The 17,215-nt window shown below is 47.6% G+C and overlaps 1 protein-coding gene across 1 annotated transcript in view; it reads right to left on the minus strand.

The window, feature by feature from the left end:
• LOC147113688 (catenin alpha-3-like) overlaps positions 1–17,215 on the minus strand; it is a 3,852,991-nt gene that overhangs the window by 1,967,903 nt on the left and 1,867,873 nt on the right. The window contains exon 8 of the mRNA XM_085994990.1: positions 1,279–1,359. Coding sequence (XP_085851116.1) covers positions 1,279–1,359 — 81 coding nt within the window. The remainder of the gene's footprint in view (positions 1–1,278; positions 1,360–17,215) is intronic.

Consider the following 17,215-nt stretch of genomic DNA (forward strand, 5'->3'; position numbering starts at 1 on the left):
ATGACATCAGTTCAGTGACAAATACAAGTCTCTTTCTAGCCACACTTTCCTGACTGCTGTGCATTATTCCGGTCAGAAGAGAGAGAGGAAGAAATCATCGAGGAATATAAAATATCCACTGCAAGTGGCCAGATTCACACTGAGAAATCAAAGCGGCAGAATCTTCTAATGATATTAGGTTTTAAAGCACATTTTCAATCAATAAGATAGCTCACTCGCATTCAGCTGTGCGGGTTTGATATTTTCATTTGCAAAACACATTTGCACTCCAAGACATATCAATATAATACCTATTCAAAATAACTGCAACAGCATTACTTATGTTGCATTACTGACACTAGAAAGGTAACACTGACTATGAAACTCCCTGCTCTTGTACACACAAAAGATTTGATGCAGCAATCCTGACTCACAGGGAAGGTTAGTTACAGATGTTATGTGACAGGAAATGCCTTCTTTTGAATACTGCTAATAATATAAACTGCTATTGGAGGTGAATTACATTGCGTTAAATAGAATTTTTTTTAACAGTTTTCATGCTTTTGGTGTCAGTCAGTAGTCTAAGTGTGCGGTAATGCAGTAGCTCAGTAACTGGACTAAGAATTCAGAGTTGCTTAAAATCTGTTACAACTCTAACTTCTTCCAGTTCTGACGAAAGGTCATCGACCTGAAACGTGAACTCTGTTTCTCTCTCCACAGATGCTGCCTGACCTGCTGAGTATTCCCAGCAACTTCTGTTTTTATTTCAGATTTCCAGCATCCGCAGTATTTAGCTTTTGTTCTAGTAATCCGGAGGCCAGGGCTCGTAATCCAGAGAACATGAGTTCAAACCCTACCATGGCAGTTTGAGAAATTGAATTCAATTTTGCAAAATATCTGAAAATAAAATGCTGGGATCAGTAAAAGTGACCATGAAGCTGTTGGATTGTTGTAAAAACCCAACTGGTTCACTGATGTCCTTTAGGGAAAGAAACCTGCCGTCCTTACCCAGTCTGGGCCTATATGTGACTCCTGCCCTCTGAAGTGACCGAGTAAAAAGGTGGCCCACCACCACCGTCTCAGGGCAACTAGGGATGGGCAATAAATGCCGGTGATGCCCACACCCTCAGAATGAATATTAAAATAAATGTACAATAGCAGAATTAGAAGCTTAAGCTTTTCATGATGGAGACGTGTTTATTTTCAAACGTTATGGTGATTCTATATATGCTCATATTTTATTAATTGATCAGAATCTTATATTAACAAACACACTGTCGCTGTGGTTGAGAGAGGTACCTGTCTGCGAAGTTGTCTGGTCTTCTTGCACATATTATCAATGGCAGTGTTCACAGTGTCACTTCGCTCTTTATGTCCAGCCTAAAAAGAAAAGGAACATCTTGATTTTTGTATCGCAAAAGCACCCAATTAATATGAGGTTTGGACAAAAAGGGCAGATTTTGAGAAGATTAAATTGACCTGAGGCTTTAGATAGTACAGTGACCTGAACCAGTTCAACCAAAACAGTGCTGCTGGAAAATATCGAAGTGAGTTTGCTGGCGCACTGCGTGTGGAATGTGAAGTATCAGGAGGATTAACTGTATGAAGTGTTGTGTATGTACCTTTAAGGGAATAACTGGTCTTAGGCTGCAGTACCGGCAGTGACCACCCCTGTATAAAAGGCCCTAGCAGGCTTCTGTAGTTTCAGTTTCAAGCTGCCTCTTGTTCAGTAAAGTACCTGTTAAACTGTTCTCCCGAAGTCCATGTATTATTGAGGCGCGGACTTTACAGTGGCGACGAGTAAGTTCGAACTCACCTGCAGTGTGGCATCATCTCACGGGGATCTCACCTGAAAGGAAGGTCCTGGAAGGTCGTAGTCTGAGCAACGGGCGTCGACCGAGGGCAACCGCCCAAAGAATCCATCGGTGTTTGGAGAATTGCGGGAGAGACTGTGGTTCCAGCGAATCGTGCTGGTAGCAGGTAGCGCGCTGACCCTTCCAGACTGCGGCGGGCTCAAGCTCGATCGAGCGGCTCTACAAATCGGGCCGCGCAGCGCCGCTGGGAAAAGAAAACAAGAGAGAGAGGGTGGAGCGCACAGCGCGCGGTCGGTGCTCGAGAACAGGACAGCGGAGAGAAACTAAACGGGGGGGAAGGAAAGTGAGACGCGCCGAAGCTGCGGGTCGCCGCCATTACCCCGTAGAATGCTAGGAGCAGCGTGGCAGTAAGGGGAAGAAGCAAAAGCGTGGGAGGCGCCATTTTATCCCGTTGGGGAAGAAGCAAAAGCGCGAGAGGCGCCATTTTATTCCATTGGGGAAGAAGCAAAAGCGCGGGAAACGCCATTTTAAATCGCCCAAGATGCCGAAAAGTGGCAGTATCACTGCTTTTGACAACGAGGTAGAAGACTGGACCATGTATGTAGAAAGAATCGAAGTGTACTGCAAGGCAAATGAGGTGGCCGATGGAAAGAGGGCATCGGTATTATTAAATCTGATGGGTGCGAATACGTACGGCCTATTGCGGAATTTAATTACCCCAGCTAAACCAATGGAGAAAAGTTTTGAGGAGATTGTTCATATCTTACAGGAACACCTAAGCCCTACAACACCGCTGATAGCAGAAAGATTCAAGTTCCATAAAAGAAACCAGCACAAAGATGAGAGCAATGCTGACTATCTTACGGAACTATGCAAGTTATCGAAGCACTGCCAGTTCGGAGCAGGACTGGCAGACACCTTACGGGATAAGTTTGTCTGCGGGCTCCAGAGTGAAGGAACCCAGAAACGACTACTTTCAAAAAAGGACCTGACGCTAGAACAGGCTTTCAGCGTGGCAGCATCCTACAAAGCAGCAGCACGGGGAGCTGCGGAAATACAACAGAAACCATAAGAATACAGCGCTAACGAAATGGCGTATGGAGCCGAAAAGTGCTATCGCTGCGGCAGAACAACCCATGAGCAGAAGGACTGCTGGTTTAAAGACAAAATATGCAGGCAATGCGGGAAAATGGGACATATAGCAAGAGTCTGCAGGTCGGGAAAGAAGACCAACACGACAAGAACTACTAAGGAACAGTACAGGAAAGTAAATAAACTGACAGATAGTAGTTCAGAAGATCAGGAGAGTGATAAGGACTCCGGGAGCAGGCGACTAAGTTGTTTAAAGTTACACAACGTGATCGCAAAAGAAGATCACCGAACCATTTGGGTCACCCTCATGATAGCAGGGTCCCCAGTGAAGATGGAATTGGACACAGGATCAGCCCTAACTGTCATGAATCGACGAGACTATGAGCGGCTATTCTCACACATACCCTTAAAGGACACGTCCATTGTATTGAAGACATACACGGGGCAAAAGGTCTACCCCAGAGGAAAAATAAGGGTGCCAGTTGAATATAACGGAAAGGAAACACAGAAACTATACATGTATATACTACGAGATGGAGGACCACCATTATTGGGACGTGAATGGATCTGAAGACTACAATTGGATTGGCATTTCATTCTGGCACTAACTGTGACTGACAAAAAAGATGATGACGTCGCACCTGGACTACTGTCACAAATTCTATCTGATGCGGAAGAGGTGTTCCAACAAGGACTTGTGACTCTAAAAGGAGTAAAGGCAACCATCAAGATTGTGAATAACGCAACCCCAAAATCTTTCAAGGCCAGACCGGTGCCATACGCGATACGCCCAGCTGTGGAAGCTGAACTGGAGAGTCTGGAGCGTTCGGGGGTGCTGTCTAAGGTGGACTGGAGCAAGTGGGCCACACCCATCGTTCCTGTAATGAAGAAAGCATTGAGCAGCACGCCTGGGGAGGCAAGGAAGGTTCGCATCTGTGGGGACTTCAAGGTGACTGTGAACCCAATCCTGCACACAGTACAGTATCTGCTTCCGCGGATAGAAGATATTTTCACCTCACTATCTGGAGGGAAACGTTTTACAAAGATTGATCTGGCCCAGGCGTATCTACAAATGGAGGTGGAAGAAGCACCTAGGAAATACCTCATGATAAACACTCACAAAGGCCTTTACCAGTACAATCGACTGGTATTTGGGGTAGCATCGGCCCCGGCTATGTGGCAGAGGGCAATGGAACAAGTCCTGCAAGGGATCCTGGGGACCCAGTGTTATTTGGACGACATCCTGGTTACGGGCGAAAATGACAATGAACACCTTGCCAACCTGGAACAGGTGCTCACGAGATTGCAGGAATATGGGCTACGAGCCAACCGTCCCAAATGCGAGTTCTTCAGGAGACAAATCTCGTATTGTGGCCACATGATTGATGAGGAAGGGTTGCATAAGTCGCCGCACAAGATTGAGGCTGTAGTCAAGGCTCCAGCACCAGAAAATGTGTCGCAACTGAGGTCGTTCCTCGGGTTGGTGAACTACTACCATAAGTTCTTGCCGAATTTATCTACAATTCTGCACCCACTGAACGCCCTCCTTCAAACTGGTGTAACATGGAAATGGAGTGATGAGTGTAAGCATGCCTTTCAGGCATGTAAATGCCAAATCACTTCAAAAGAAGTATTGGCCCACTACAACCCAACACTACCGATTCGGTTGGCATGTGATGCGTCACCTTACGGCATTGGAGCGGTGCTGTCACACAAATTCCGTGACGGTTCAGAGAGGCCAATAGCCTTTGCATCGCGCTCGCTAACCTCAGCTGAGCGTAACTATGCCCAGATTGACAGGGAGGCCCTCAGCCTGGTGTGGGGGGTGAAGAAGTTCAATCACTATCTGCACAGGCAGAAATTCACCCTACTGACTGATCAGCAACCCCTGGTCTCAATTTTTAACCCAAAGAAGGGCGTTCCGGTGATGACGGCGCAACGGCTGCAAAGATGGTCACTTTTTCTAGGGGCACATCAGTATGACATAGAGTACAAAGGTACGAAACAGCATGGAAACGCTGATGGGCTGTCGCGCCTACCATTGCCTATGGTGGAAGAAGCACCTGCAGTGGACCCTGTGGAGATATTCCATGCGACCACAGTCGAATGTTTGCCTGTTACAAACGCAAGTATTGAGAAGGAAACCCGAAATGACCCAACACTCTCTCGGGTCTATGATTTGACGGTGAAGGGATGGCCAGCATATGGCGACTCACTGTTGCCAGCATTCTCGCCAAGGAGGGAACAGCTGTCAGTGTGCCGGGGAACCATGATGTGTGGATCCCGAGTGGTAATTCCACCCAAGTTGAGAGATAGAGTACTCAATGAGCTTCATGAGGGTCATCTGGGAGGGGTAAAAATGAGGAGCCTAGCCAGGGCGTTTGTGTGGTGGCCGGGAATCGATAAAGAAATCGAGGATATGACCAAGAGATGCACACGACGCCAGAAGGTCCAAAACGCTCCACCACAGGCCCCGCTACATCCATGGGAGTGGCCCTCATCTCCATGGCAACAGGTACACATTGATTTTGCTGGTCCATTTATGGACTCAATGTTTCTAATCGCTGTGGACGCCCATTCGAAATGGCCCGAGGTCATTAAAATGTCCTCCACCACCACGGAGAAAACTATTGCAGTCCTAAGAACCATCTTCGCCAGGAATGGGTTGCCAGGACAGATCTGTTCCGACAATGGCCCACAGTTTGTGTCTGAGGATTTCCGGAGGTTCCTGAAGAATAATGGGGTGAAACATTACACATCTGCCCCATATCATCCAGCCACAAATGGATTGGCTGAGAGGTTTGTTCAGACCTTTAAAAAGGCCATAAAGGCAATGTATAATGATGACATACCACTGCAACACAAGGTGGATAACTTCCTGTTTGCTTACCGGAATGCGACACATGCAGTAACCAACCAAACTCCAGCCATACTGTTTTCCAACCGGAGACTAAGATGTTGCTTGGATTTGCTCAAACCAAACATAAGACGAGATGTTGAGGATAAGCAGTTCCAGCACATAAATGAGAAGCCAACCAGGAGCTTCAAGATAGGGCAACCAGTCTTGGCCCGCGACTACCGAACAGAAAAATGACAGCCAGGCACGATATGCACACAGCAGGGACCACTAATGTACACAGTGGACGTTGGAGAGAGCATTGTGAGACACCATGCTGACCAGATTCTAGAGTCACAGGAACAAGCCAAACCTGTACCACAAGCATGTGCACCTGGTAATGAGCCCGAAGTACACATTGCGTCTACCTCAGAAGCAGGGGCATTGGAAGCTGACGAACCAACCAATGACAATGAGCCAGAATTGACTCCACCGCCAGAACAGGATACTCGAGAAAGGCGCTATCCAGTCCGGATCAGGAAGCCTCCTCAAAGACTGAACTTATAAATGACTATTTCAGTTGATGTATATATTACTGAGAAAATTGTAATTGTAATTAGTTATTATTTAGTTGTTAAATGAATGTTATGTACTGTTTATCTAAAAGGGGAGGAATTGTTGTGTATGTACCTTTAAGGGAATAACTGGTCTTAGGCTGCAGTACCGGTAGTGACCACCCCTGTATAAAAGGCCCTAGCAGGCTTCTGTAGTTTCAGTTTCAAGCTGCCTCTTGTTCAGTAAAGTACCTGTTAAACTGTTCTCCCGAAGTCCGTGTATTATTGAGGCGTGGACTTTACATGAAGCATTGCTTTAAAAAAATCACAGTCCATTTAAGTAGCGCTCTCAGTGAGTAAGACCCCAGTTACTAGTTCGTACCACACTCAGGGTTGAGTCAATCCCTACTTATCATTAGAGGGCACTTTCTGCCCTCTAATTATTGACACTAGTCAACACCAGAGCCAAAAAATGACAGCAGGAGGTAGTAGAGGGTACAGTAGCCTAGGGGTCATGGTATTGCACCAGAAACTCAGGGGTCACAGGTTAAAATGCTGCCACGGTAAATTGTAAAACTGGCTTCAATTAATCTGGTAATTTATGGTCATGAAAGCTGCTGGATTGTTGTCAAAATCCAATGGGTTCACTGATGTCCTTCAGAAAAGGGAACCGCCCACCACCAACCTCTTCTGGCCTACATGTGACTCCAGTCACCCACAGGAACAGGAGTAGGTCATTCAGCCTCTCGGAACTGTTCCACCATTCAATTAAATCATGGCTGATATTTGCCTCAACTGCACACCTCTGATCCATATCCCTTGATACTCTTACCTAACAGAAAACTATTGATCTCGGTCTTGAAAATTTCTATTGACCCAGCATCCACAGCCTTTTAGGGGACAGAGTTATAGATTTCCACTGCCCTTTGTGTGAAAAAGTGCTTCCTGATTTCACCCCTGAACGGCCTAGATCTAATTTTAAGATCGTGCCCCCTTGCTGTGGATTCCCCCACCAGAGGAAATAGTTTCTCTGTATCCACCCTATTGAATCCCTTTATCATTTTAAAGGCTTCAATTAGATCACCCCTCAACCTTCTAAACTCAAGGGAATACAAACCAAGTTTATGCCTGTCCTCTTAACTTAAGCCTTTAAGACCTGGTATGATTCTAGTGAATCTGCACTGCCCAAAACTGAACTGAGTCTGACCAAGAATCCACAACTGAAGCATCCCTTCCTCACTTTTGAATTTCCTTGAGATAAAGAGCAACATTCCATTAGCCTTTCTGATTACTTTTTGTAACTGTCCACTAACTTTTCGAGATTTGTATACATGGACACCAAGGGGGGGAATTCATTAGAGCCCAGGAGTGGGCGCGAACTTTGGAAAAATTTGAGATTTAGCGCCAGACGCTAATGAATCTCGTTGCATGCAAAATTCAGTGTCATCGCTCAAAGAAAGGATTGGAGTGCTAAATCAAGCACTAACGACCTAGCTCATTGGCGTTACACTCAAAGCGCTAGCCAATTTCAGGTGCAGTCTAATCACAGTTCATCATTGCCACAGGCTCTTTCCAGTTCTTAAAGGGGAGGTTCATTGATGCTGTAGAACCTCATTCTCAGCATTGCTGCCTGTGAACCTGTGTCAGCAAGCTGGAGCAGACCAAGTCCAAAGACGCCACCAGCTGTACTAATGGCAGATCCACGCCCCAGGGAGAGAGCCCGCAGACTTTCAGACCAAGCATTGGAGGAGTTGGTGTCCGCTGTGGAGAGATGGAGGGCGGTGGTCTACCCGGCAAGTGGCAGGAAGCCCTCACTGCAAGTCTTCCATGCCATGTGGAGGGAGGATGCCCATCAGGTCTCGGGCAGCACTGTTGTCCCCAGGACCCAGACACAGTGCAGGAAGAAATTTAATGATCTCACTTGGGTGGTCAGTGTGAGTCAATACCTCAACAAATGCTACATACCAGTGACTGAACCTTAGTTTGCACACACTGGCCAAAGCACCACACACCCCAGTGCTCACCCACCAACAATCTCTACCTACTAACACTCACACCCACATCTCACACCTTGCACATAATGACAGCTATTCAACTATGGCAGGCACATCACCCAAACACATTGCTCCTTACTAACTCACACACTTTCCTTTTTCTTGCAGGCCAAGGTGGCTCACAACAGGAAGGAGCAGGAGCGCACAGGCAGGGGACAAGTTGACACCCAACCTCTGTCTGAGCTGGAGACTCAAGTGCTGCAGATTATTGGGCACTATGTGGTGGGCGCCATGGCCACTGGCGAAGTTGACCCCCTTGGGGACAACAACGGTATGTTCATCCCTACTCCTTCTTCTCATATCCCACTTCCCCCTCACCCCACAAGTGTTTCGCACTTTCCAGCTAATCATGCTGTATGCATGCATTTCTCCCTTCCTGATCCCCTCCCCTCACCTTAACCCAACTCTTGTGCCTTTATGCTTTCATATAATCAGCAAGCTCCTGAGCAGCCTGTCCCTGAGTGCACCATTGAGAGCGAGGCAGGAGAAGAGGAGGAGGAAGAACACACCGCGTCACTGCATATCTCACCCGCAGGCACCAGCTCAGACACTGGCACTACGCGTTCTTTAGAGGCTAGTATAGTAGTGGGATCTGCACAGGGTGATGCACTGGGAACGAGTGGGCTGCAGCAAGGCCAGGGGGAAAGGGTAGCTCGGGGGCCAGCTCCCCAGAGGGCAAGTTCACGCGCGAGTTCTGCTGCACAGGACTCAGATGAGGACCTCGATGGGAAGGCCTTTAGAAGAAGGGTGATGGGCATACACACGGAGATGTTAGTTACAATGGCAAGGGTGCCCGAGAGCCTCTCGGCAATGGTAAGGAGCATGGAGGAGTCCACCTCCAACATTGCGCAAGGCTCTGCGCGCACCATGGAGCCCATCATTTCTGGTCTGCAAAGAATGGCAGACTCTCAGCGCGACTGTGGTGACTCAGACCCAATGCCGCGTGTGATGGGCGACCTGGCAGCTTCCATTGCGGCACAGGCGGAAGCGTTGCAACATCTTAGTGCTGTAATGCAGTCTATATTTGGTGGCATCCAATTTCAGACTGCTCTCATGCAGTCTCAGCTTGATGCAATGCAAGCTCTGACTGCTGCCATCATGACTGGGTCTACCACCGTCGACCGGGGTTTTCACGGAGTCACAGCAGACCAGCAATCTGTGCTGCAACAGATTTCTAGGGATGCTGAGGTCCTGCCCCGGGGGAGTGGCAGTGGGTCAGTGGAGCAGAAACCTGCTGTCTTCTCTCAGGATGACAGCATTCCTGCTACCACCACTGCCACTCTGCCCTTGCCGTTGCCTGTCATCCAGCCAGCCCAGACTGCCGCCGCCCAGCCTGAGGTGGTGCAGTTTACAGCCGGGACTTCCAGGCCAGAGCTGGTCGAGGGCGTCCTGCAAGGCCATCTGAAGTCTCCTGCATGACACTCAGCAGCCTTCCACCAGCTGTGCTGCAGCCACTGAGCTAACACCTCATAGGAGCACTAGAGTAGGCAAAGGCACAGTAACGAGAGGCACTAAGGGATTGCACAGGGGTGAATAGGTAATAATGTTGCTGTAAATATGTGTTCACTGATTATTGATAAATTATTAATTCACTCTGGATAATTTTGTACTGTTTCTCATTTCAGCTTTGCCTACGACAGGGATGGAATGATAGGGATGTGGTGAGCAATCTGGGGTTGAATTTACTGGAACCGCAGTCTGATGAGGCGATCTCGGACTGCCCTTCTGGAAGACCGATTGAGTGACTTCCTCTTCCCTCGCTACTGTTCTTCCTCCTACTCCTCATCTTCCTTGGCTGCCTCATCATCCTCCTCCTCCTCCTCCTTGTCTTCCTCTTCCTCCTTGTCCTTGTCCTCCTCCTCCTCTCCATCTTCCTCCTCCTGAGGTGATCCTGGAACCCTCATGATGGCCAAGTTGTGGAGCATGCAGCAGACCACGACGAAATAGGACACTCGCTCAGCCGAGTACTGGAGGGCTCTTCCCAAGCGGCCAAGGCAGTGGAACCGTTACTTCAGTAGGCCGATGGTCTGCTCGATGATGTTCCTGGTGGCGACATGGCTCTCATTATATGAGTGCTGGGCAGGTGTGCTGTGGTTGCGGAGGGCAGTCATGAACCAGGTGGAGAGCAGATAGCCCTTATCTCGAAGCAGCCACCCACGAGCTTGACGTGGTGGATGGAACCATGCTGGCACACTGGTCTGGCACAGGATGAAAGCATCCTGGCTGCTGCCAGGGTAGTGGGCATTCACATTGAGGATTCGCTGTCTGCGGTCGCACATCACAGAATCACAGAAACCCCACAGTGCAGATAGAGGCCATTTCAGCCCATCGAGCCTGCACCGACACATATCCCACCTGATCCCTGTAACCCCACGTATTTAATCCCACTAACACTAAGGGTCAATTCATCAACTGGACATTAAGTGAATAGTTCCCTTTGCAGTTTCGGAAGATCTCAGGATTGTTATGTGTTGCCTGCAAAGCCACGTTGGTGCAGTCAATGGCGCCCTGCACCATGGGGAATCCTGCTATCCTGGCAAAGCCACATACATGCTCGTCCTGCTTCTCCCTGGTGATGGGAAAGGAAATGTAATCCCTTCTACTGTAGAGAGACTCTGTGCCCTCCTGGATGCAGCAATGGATGCCGAACTGTGAGATGTTAGCTATGTCTCATAATGCAGACTGGAAGGATCCGCTGGTGAAGAAATTGAGGGCAACGGTGACCTTGACTGCCACTGAGGGAGCTGTGATGGTCCTGATCTGAGGATAGAGGTCTGGTTGCTGGAGGTGGCAGAGTTCTGTGACCACATCCTTGGTTAAGCGGAGCCTTCTAAGACATTGCTCCTGGCTTAATTGAAGGTAGGAGAATTGCTCTCAGAATACCCTCGGAGGGTAGGGCCACCTGTTGAGAGCCTTGATCGCCCTCCTCCTCCCTCTGGCCACATGTTCTAGTCTTTCTCGCTGCCTCAGCTCCCCCGGCAGTAAATCCTGGAGGGCGAGGACGACTGCCAGTACAGCCCCCATTAATGTAAGGAAGTGCAGCACTTCGATATTTTGTGAGTATAAACGTAACTAACTTTTAGAAGCCGCAACACTCCTGATAGTAAACAACCTTTCAATGACTGAATTAAACTGTTGCACTATCTCAAACTGACAAGGTAGCAGTGAAACAGCACTAACCTGACAGCTGCGACTCATTACTGAGGATCCCTTTAAGTAGCTCCCCTGGAGCCGGCATCCACCTGCTTGATGCCTCCTCTCCCTGTCGCTGTCGGTGCAAGGCACTAATGCAGGGGTCGATACTCAATTTGGCAGATCGGGTGCCCAGTGAGTGTTGCACGTTCACTGATGTCACGATCTGCCAGGCGCTGAAGCCCCCGGCGCTAATTCATTGCGGCAGCGTTTAAGGAGGCCGAATTCAGTGTGCGGCACTGGATTTGCCTCGCCCTGGTGCTACTACCTCAGTGTCCCATTAGCGGCCCCACCAGGCGCTAACTGGAGGCGCTATGGCATCGAATTTCTCCCCCCAAATCTCTTTGCTCCTCCACAGCTCCAAATCTCTCTCGATTAAGAAAACATTCCGATTTGTCTTTTTCGGATCCAAACTGGATGATCTCCCACATTAAACTCCACCTTCCGTTATATAGTTGACTCAATGCCTTCAGAGCATGGGGAATAAGGATAGGGAATAAATATTGCCTTGCCCGTGTCACCCACATCTCAATAACAAATAAAAAACAGTATTGTACAAACTTTTCCTGCCTTTGTCCGAAATTTCCCTCTCCTCTATATCAACAGAGATCTTAACCTATTTATTTTAAATGGGTTGAGGCCTGTGCTAACACAGCGGAGAGAGGAATTTCAAATAAATGTGTTCTGGATTCGGACCCGAATATCCAAGGGCGTTCATTCTGGGTCCAGCCGAATGTCATCGGGTGGCCATTAGAAAAGTATCTGAGTTAACACTAGTAGTGGAAAATGTACTAAAAGTTACGTCCCCAGATTTAGCACAGGCAGTGAGTGACCATCACCTGTTGAGGGAAACAGACTGCCTCATTTATCACTCCAGATCCGATCGGAGCAGCAGCCTTTACCAGAGATGGCAGCTGATTACAATTAACTCTCGGCCCACTCGGAAGGTGGAGTGGGCGGGCTTTGGCCGGGAAGTCAACGGTAAAAAAAACAACTTGCATTTACACAGACCCTTTAACGTAGAAAAACATCCCGAGTCACCCCGCAGAAGCGTAATCAGAGAAACATGGCTGTCAAGATATAGGAGGAGGGGTGTGGGGAGTTTGAAGGAGGGCCTTAAATGAAGAGAGGGGTGGTGGAGAGGTAGAGGAGTTCAGCAAAAGCAATTCAGAGCACAACAGAAGCCCAGCTGCCAATGTGGAGGCGAGAGGCGGGGCGTTGGGGGCGGGGCGCAGCTGACGTATGGAAGGACTGTCGGTGGTACCGAGAGATTGGGGGTGGGGAGGGGAGCAGGGCTGGAAGGGGTTACAGCGATCGGGAGGAGCGAGGCCATGGGGGGATTTGAACGCAAGGATGAGAATTTTAAATTTGAAGGTGAGTCAATTCTTGGAATTCTGGTCTTGCTATCACTCCATCCCCACTGAATTAAAACAATGGAGTGGCAGAGAGACCACACTCAGGGCAGAAACACACTGCGGAAACACACTGCGGAAACACACTGCGGAAACACACTGTGAACAGAAAGGGAATGACATGGCACGTCTTACCACAGAAAAGAAAGAAAGACTTGCATTTCAATAGCAGCTTTCACAACCACCGGACGTCTCAAAGTGCTTTACAGTTAATGAAATACTTTTTGAAGTGTGGTCACTGCTGTAATGTGGGAAACGTGGCAGTCAATTTATGCACAGCAAGTTCCCACAAACAGCAATGTGATAATGACCAGATCATCTGTTTGTTATGTTAGTTGAGGGATAAATATTGGCCCAGGACACTGGGGAGAACACCTCTGCTCTTCTTCGAAATAGTGCCACGGGATCTTTTATATCCACCAGAGAGAGCCACTTAGCCATAGCTGACACCAGTAGTTCTTGAAGCAGAGCCTATAAAATCATTTGAAAGGGAATTGGATAAGTGTGTTGTGATAAATCCAGAAAGTGGAACAAGGAACTCAAAGAGGCTAGATGTTAAAATTAACACGAGTACTTTATTAACAACTGGGAAACACGTTTACAGACAGCCTGCATCAGCATCCTGGCATTCCACCTTGTGCTGACCTATACAGAAAGCAAACCTCTGACCTTAACAGGAAGCAAACCTCTGACCTTAGTAGCAGCATTGGCTACAGCACCACCTGGTGGATAACCTTAATCATAACATCCCCGATTACTATATTCCTCCCCCCTTAAGATTTCAGTATGAATTTCTTAACAAACAACCATTCCTGAGGGTCACATAAGGAGTCTCCATTCATCATGTTCCATACTTGACGAATCTAACAGTTCAGTATCAATCTCTCTGGTGGCTTGCGAGGACTTTGTGAACGTCTAACAGTAAATTCCCTGCTTGTTTGTGGTGAAGCCACCAGCTGCTCCTGAGCAGTGCTCAGAGTATCTGACTCTGCAACGATGGTTTCCTCTTGACGGATAGGTTCCTGTGGAATTATCTCTGTCCCTGGTGGTGGCACCACAGATGCACTTGGATAACTGGGGGCAACGCTGTCTTCAGTCATTGCATCTGGAACCTTCATTTCAATTTCCCCTTGTCTGGGAAGTACCTGATCTACATATCTGCGTACTACCCTACCATCTCCCAACATGACCTTGTATGATACTGGACCTGTCATTGAGTCTATGAAGCCAGGAATCCACTTTGGTCCATAACTGAAATTCTTGGTAAGGACCGCATCTCTTTCTCCAAAACTTCGGCTCTTTGTTCTTTTGTCATGGTTCTCTTTTTGTTTGTTTTGTCTGTTTTCCATTTTCCTTTTTAGCTCTGGGTGGACAAGGTCAAGAGTGGAGCGTAGTCTACGACCTAATAACATCTCAGCAGGAGAGAGTCCTGTGGTGGATTGAGGTGTTATTCTGTAGCTGAACAGAACCCGTGACACTTTGGCTGCTAAACTCCCTTCTGCACTTTTTTTCATCATCTCCTTAAATGTTTGTACGGCTCTCTCCGCAAGTCCATTCAAGGACGGATGATATGGAGCCGAGGTCACCTGCACTATGCCATTTTTTCTCAAGAACTCTTTTGTCTCTGTACTCACAAAACAAGTGGCATTGTCACTCACCACGATCTCCGGTAGCCCTTGATTACTGAAGCTCCGACGCAGGCAGTCTATAGTAGTAGTGGCAGAAGCAGAATTTACAGGATAAACATCCATCCATTTGGAATGTGCATCAATGATTATGAGGAACATCTTCCCCATGAATGGACCCGCATAATCTAAGTGCAATCTTCTCCATGGTTTATCCAGCCACTCCCAGGGGTGGAGAGGAGCCGCTGCTGGTGCCTTCCGGTGTTCCTGACAAGTGCTGCATGTCTTGACTAGATTTTCTATCTCCTCATTTAGCTTTGGCCACCACAAGTAACTCCTAGCCAAGGCTTTCATATGTGAGACCCCAGGATGACACTGATGTAGTTGCTCTAGGATAGACTGTCATGCTGGCTGTGGAATAATCACTCGTGCTCCCTCTGCTCCTCTCCCCACTGCCACTGTGTCTCCTTGCACAGTAGTTTGTGAAGAGGTGCTAACACAGTTGACAAGTTTGGTAAAAACCTGTGATAATAATTCAGCAGTCCCAGGTAAGCTTTTAACTCAGCCACATTTGTAGGAGCAGGGGCATCCTGCAGTGCTTGTACCTTCTCCTTGAGTGGTTGGTGCCCGGTGGCGTCCACTCTGTGTCCCAGGAACACGGTCTCATTCCCCAGGAAAGTGCACTTACTCCTCTTGAGCTGGAACCCTGCCCTCTCCAATCTCTGTAGTACCTCTCTCAGAGTGCTCAGATGCGCCTGGTCGGTTCTTCCCGTCACCAGAATGTCATCCAGATAGATGGAAACATGTGGAATCCCTTGCAGTACACCTTCGATTGTCCTCTGGAAGATAGCTGGACTAGATGAGACACCAAACGGTAAGCGGTTATATGTAAACAAGCCCTTGTGTGTATTTATGGTGACATACTTCTTTGATTCGTCATCCAGTGTAATCTGCAAGTAGGCATGACTCATATCCAACTTTGTGAATTTCTTTCCTCCAGCCAGGTTTGCAAAGAGATCCTCTGTTTTGGGAATAGGATACTGCTCTAGTTTGGACACCCGATTGACAGTCAATTTACAGTCTCCAGAGAGTCTTACCGAATTGTCCGGTTTAAAAACATGTACTATGGGAGCTGCCCATTCCAAACATTTCACCGGCTCCAGTATGTTCTCTCTCAATAGACGGTCAAGCTCAGCCTCTACCTTTGGCTTCATGGCATAAGGCACAGGTCGTTGTTTAAAAAACCTTGGCGGTGCCTCCTTGTCTACATAAATCTTAGCTGGGGGGCCATTAAATGTGCCAAGTTCCTCCTTGAACACACTCTTATGTTCACTCAACACTTCTTGCAAAGTCAACTGTTTGCCCGCATCTATTTGATGTACTGCTCCCCAGTCTAATTTAAGTTATTTTATCCAGCCCTGACCTAACAGGTTTGGTCCGGTACCCAATGCTATAACTACAGGTAGCTGTTCCACTGTGTCCCTGTGTTGCACAGTTACCTTAGCTGTACCTAATGTTGCTACTCATTCACCTGTATATGTTTTAAGATGCAGGGAGCAAGGCTTTACCTCTGGAACTTTTGCACGGTTCCACAATTTTGAGTACACTGCCTTGTTCATTATGGTCACGCCGCACCCTGTATCCACTTCAAAGTTCACCTTAGAGTCATTTACTGTCAGTTGCAATGTGATAGGAGCCACTTTTGGAATGTTCTCTAACATGCTATACATTATGAACATGTCCTCTTCTTCCTCAGCTTCCCCGCTGATGTGGTGTGCTCCATGTTTTTTCACTTCTCTCCCTTGGTTTTGCTGTCCTCCCCCTTTTGGTTTGGATTCCTCCACAGGTGATTTCGCCCTGCAAGCTCGTTTTATGTGTCCTTGTTTCCCACACTTGTAGCACTTTTCCTCCAGAAACCGGCATTCACTCACCAGGTGATCGCCCTTGCATCTATAACATGCCTTCACATGCCCATGTTGTGGTTTCTGATGCATGTTCAACTTGTGCACAACAACCTGACCTGCAACTTGCATAGCATTAGCCCTGTCTGAACCCTGTGTTTCTTTTACATCTCGGTTTGCAGTCTCTATGGCTTGAGCAAGTTCCAATGCTTTTTCATAAGTAAGCCCAGTCTTGGATAATAATCTATGCTGCATTCAGTTGTCCATAATTCCACAAACTAGCCTATCTCACAGCATTTCCTTCAGGTTGTTCCCATAATTGCAATCTTGTGCTAATTTATGCAACACCGCTACATAGTCCATTACGCTCTCTTCCTCTTTCTTGTTCCTTGAATTAAACTTGAACCGCTGTACAATCTCACTAGGCTTAGGGTTGAAATGTTCTTTTAGCAAAGCCACTAATTCAACAAATGACTTGTCTCCAGGCTTTTCAGGACTGAGCAGATTTTTCATCAAACTGTAGGTTTGGCTTCCCACTGAACTAAGCAGAATGGCTTTCCTTTTTCCGGCATCATTTATTTCATTTGCTTTGAAAAAATAACCCAACACTTCACAGTATTCTTCCCAGGTTTGTGCTTGAATATCAAAAGCGGAAACCGTTCCTACCGTGGCAGCCATGCTCTCTTCCAGCTTGTAGCTAACTTTAGCTCGTGATTTTGTTGTTTAAACATCCCAGCAGACTTTTCTTCTTTATGC

This window comes from Somniosus microcephalus, chromosome 8 (assembly GCF_052327205.1).
Source record: "Somniosus microcephalus isolate GS21.2 chromosome 8, FLI_Smic_1.0, whole genome shotgun sequence".
Classification (NCBI taxonomy): domain Eukaryota; kingdom Metazoa; phylum Chordata; class Chondrichthyes; order Squaliformes; family Somniosidae; genus Somniosus; species Somniosus microcephalus.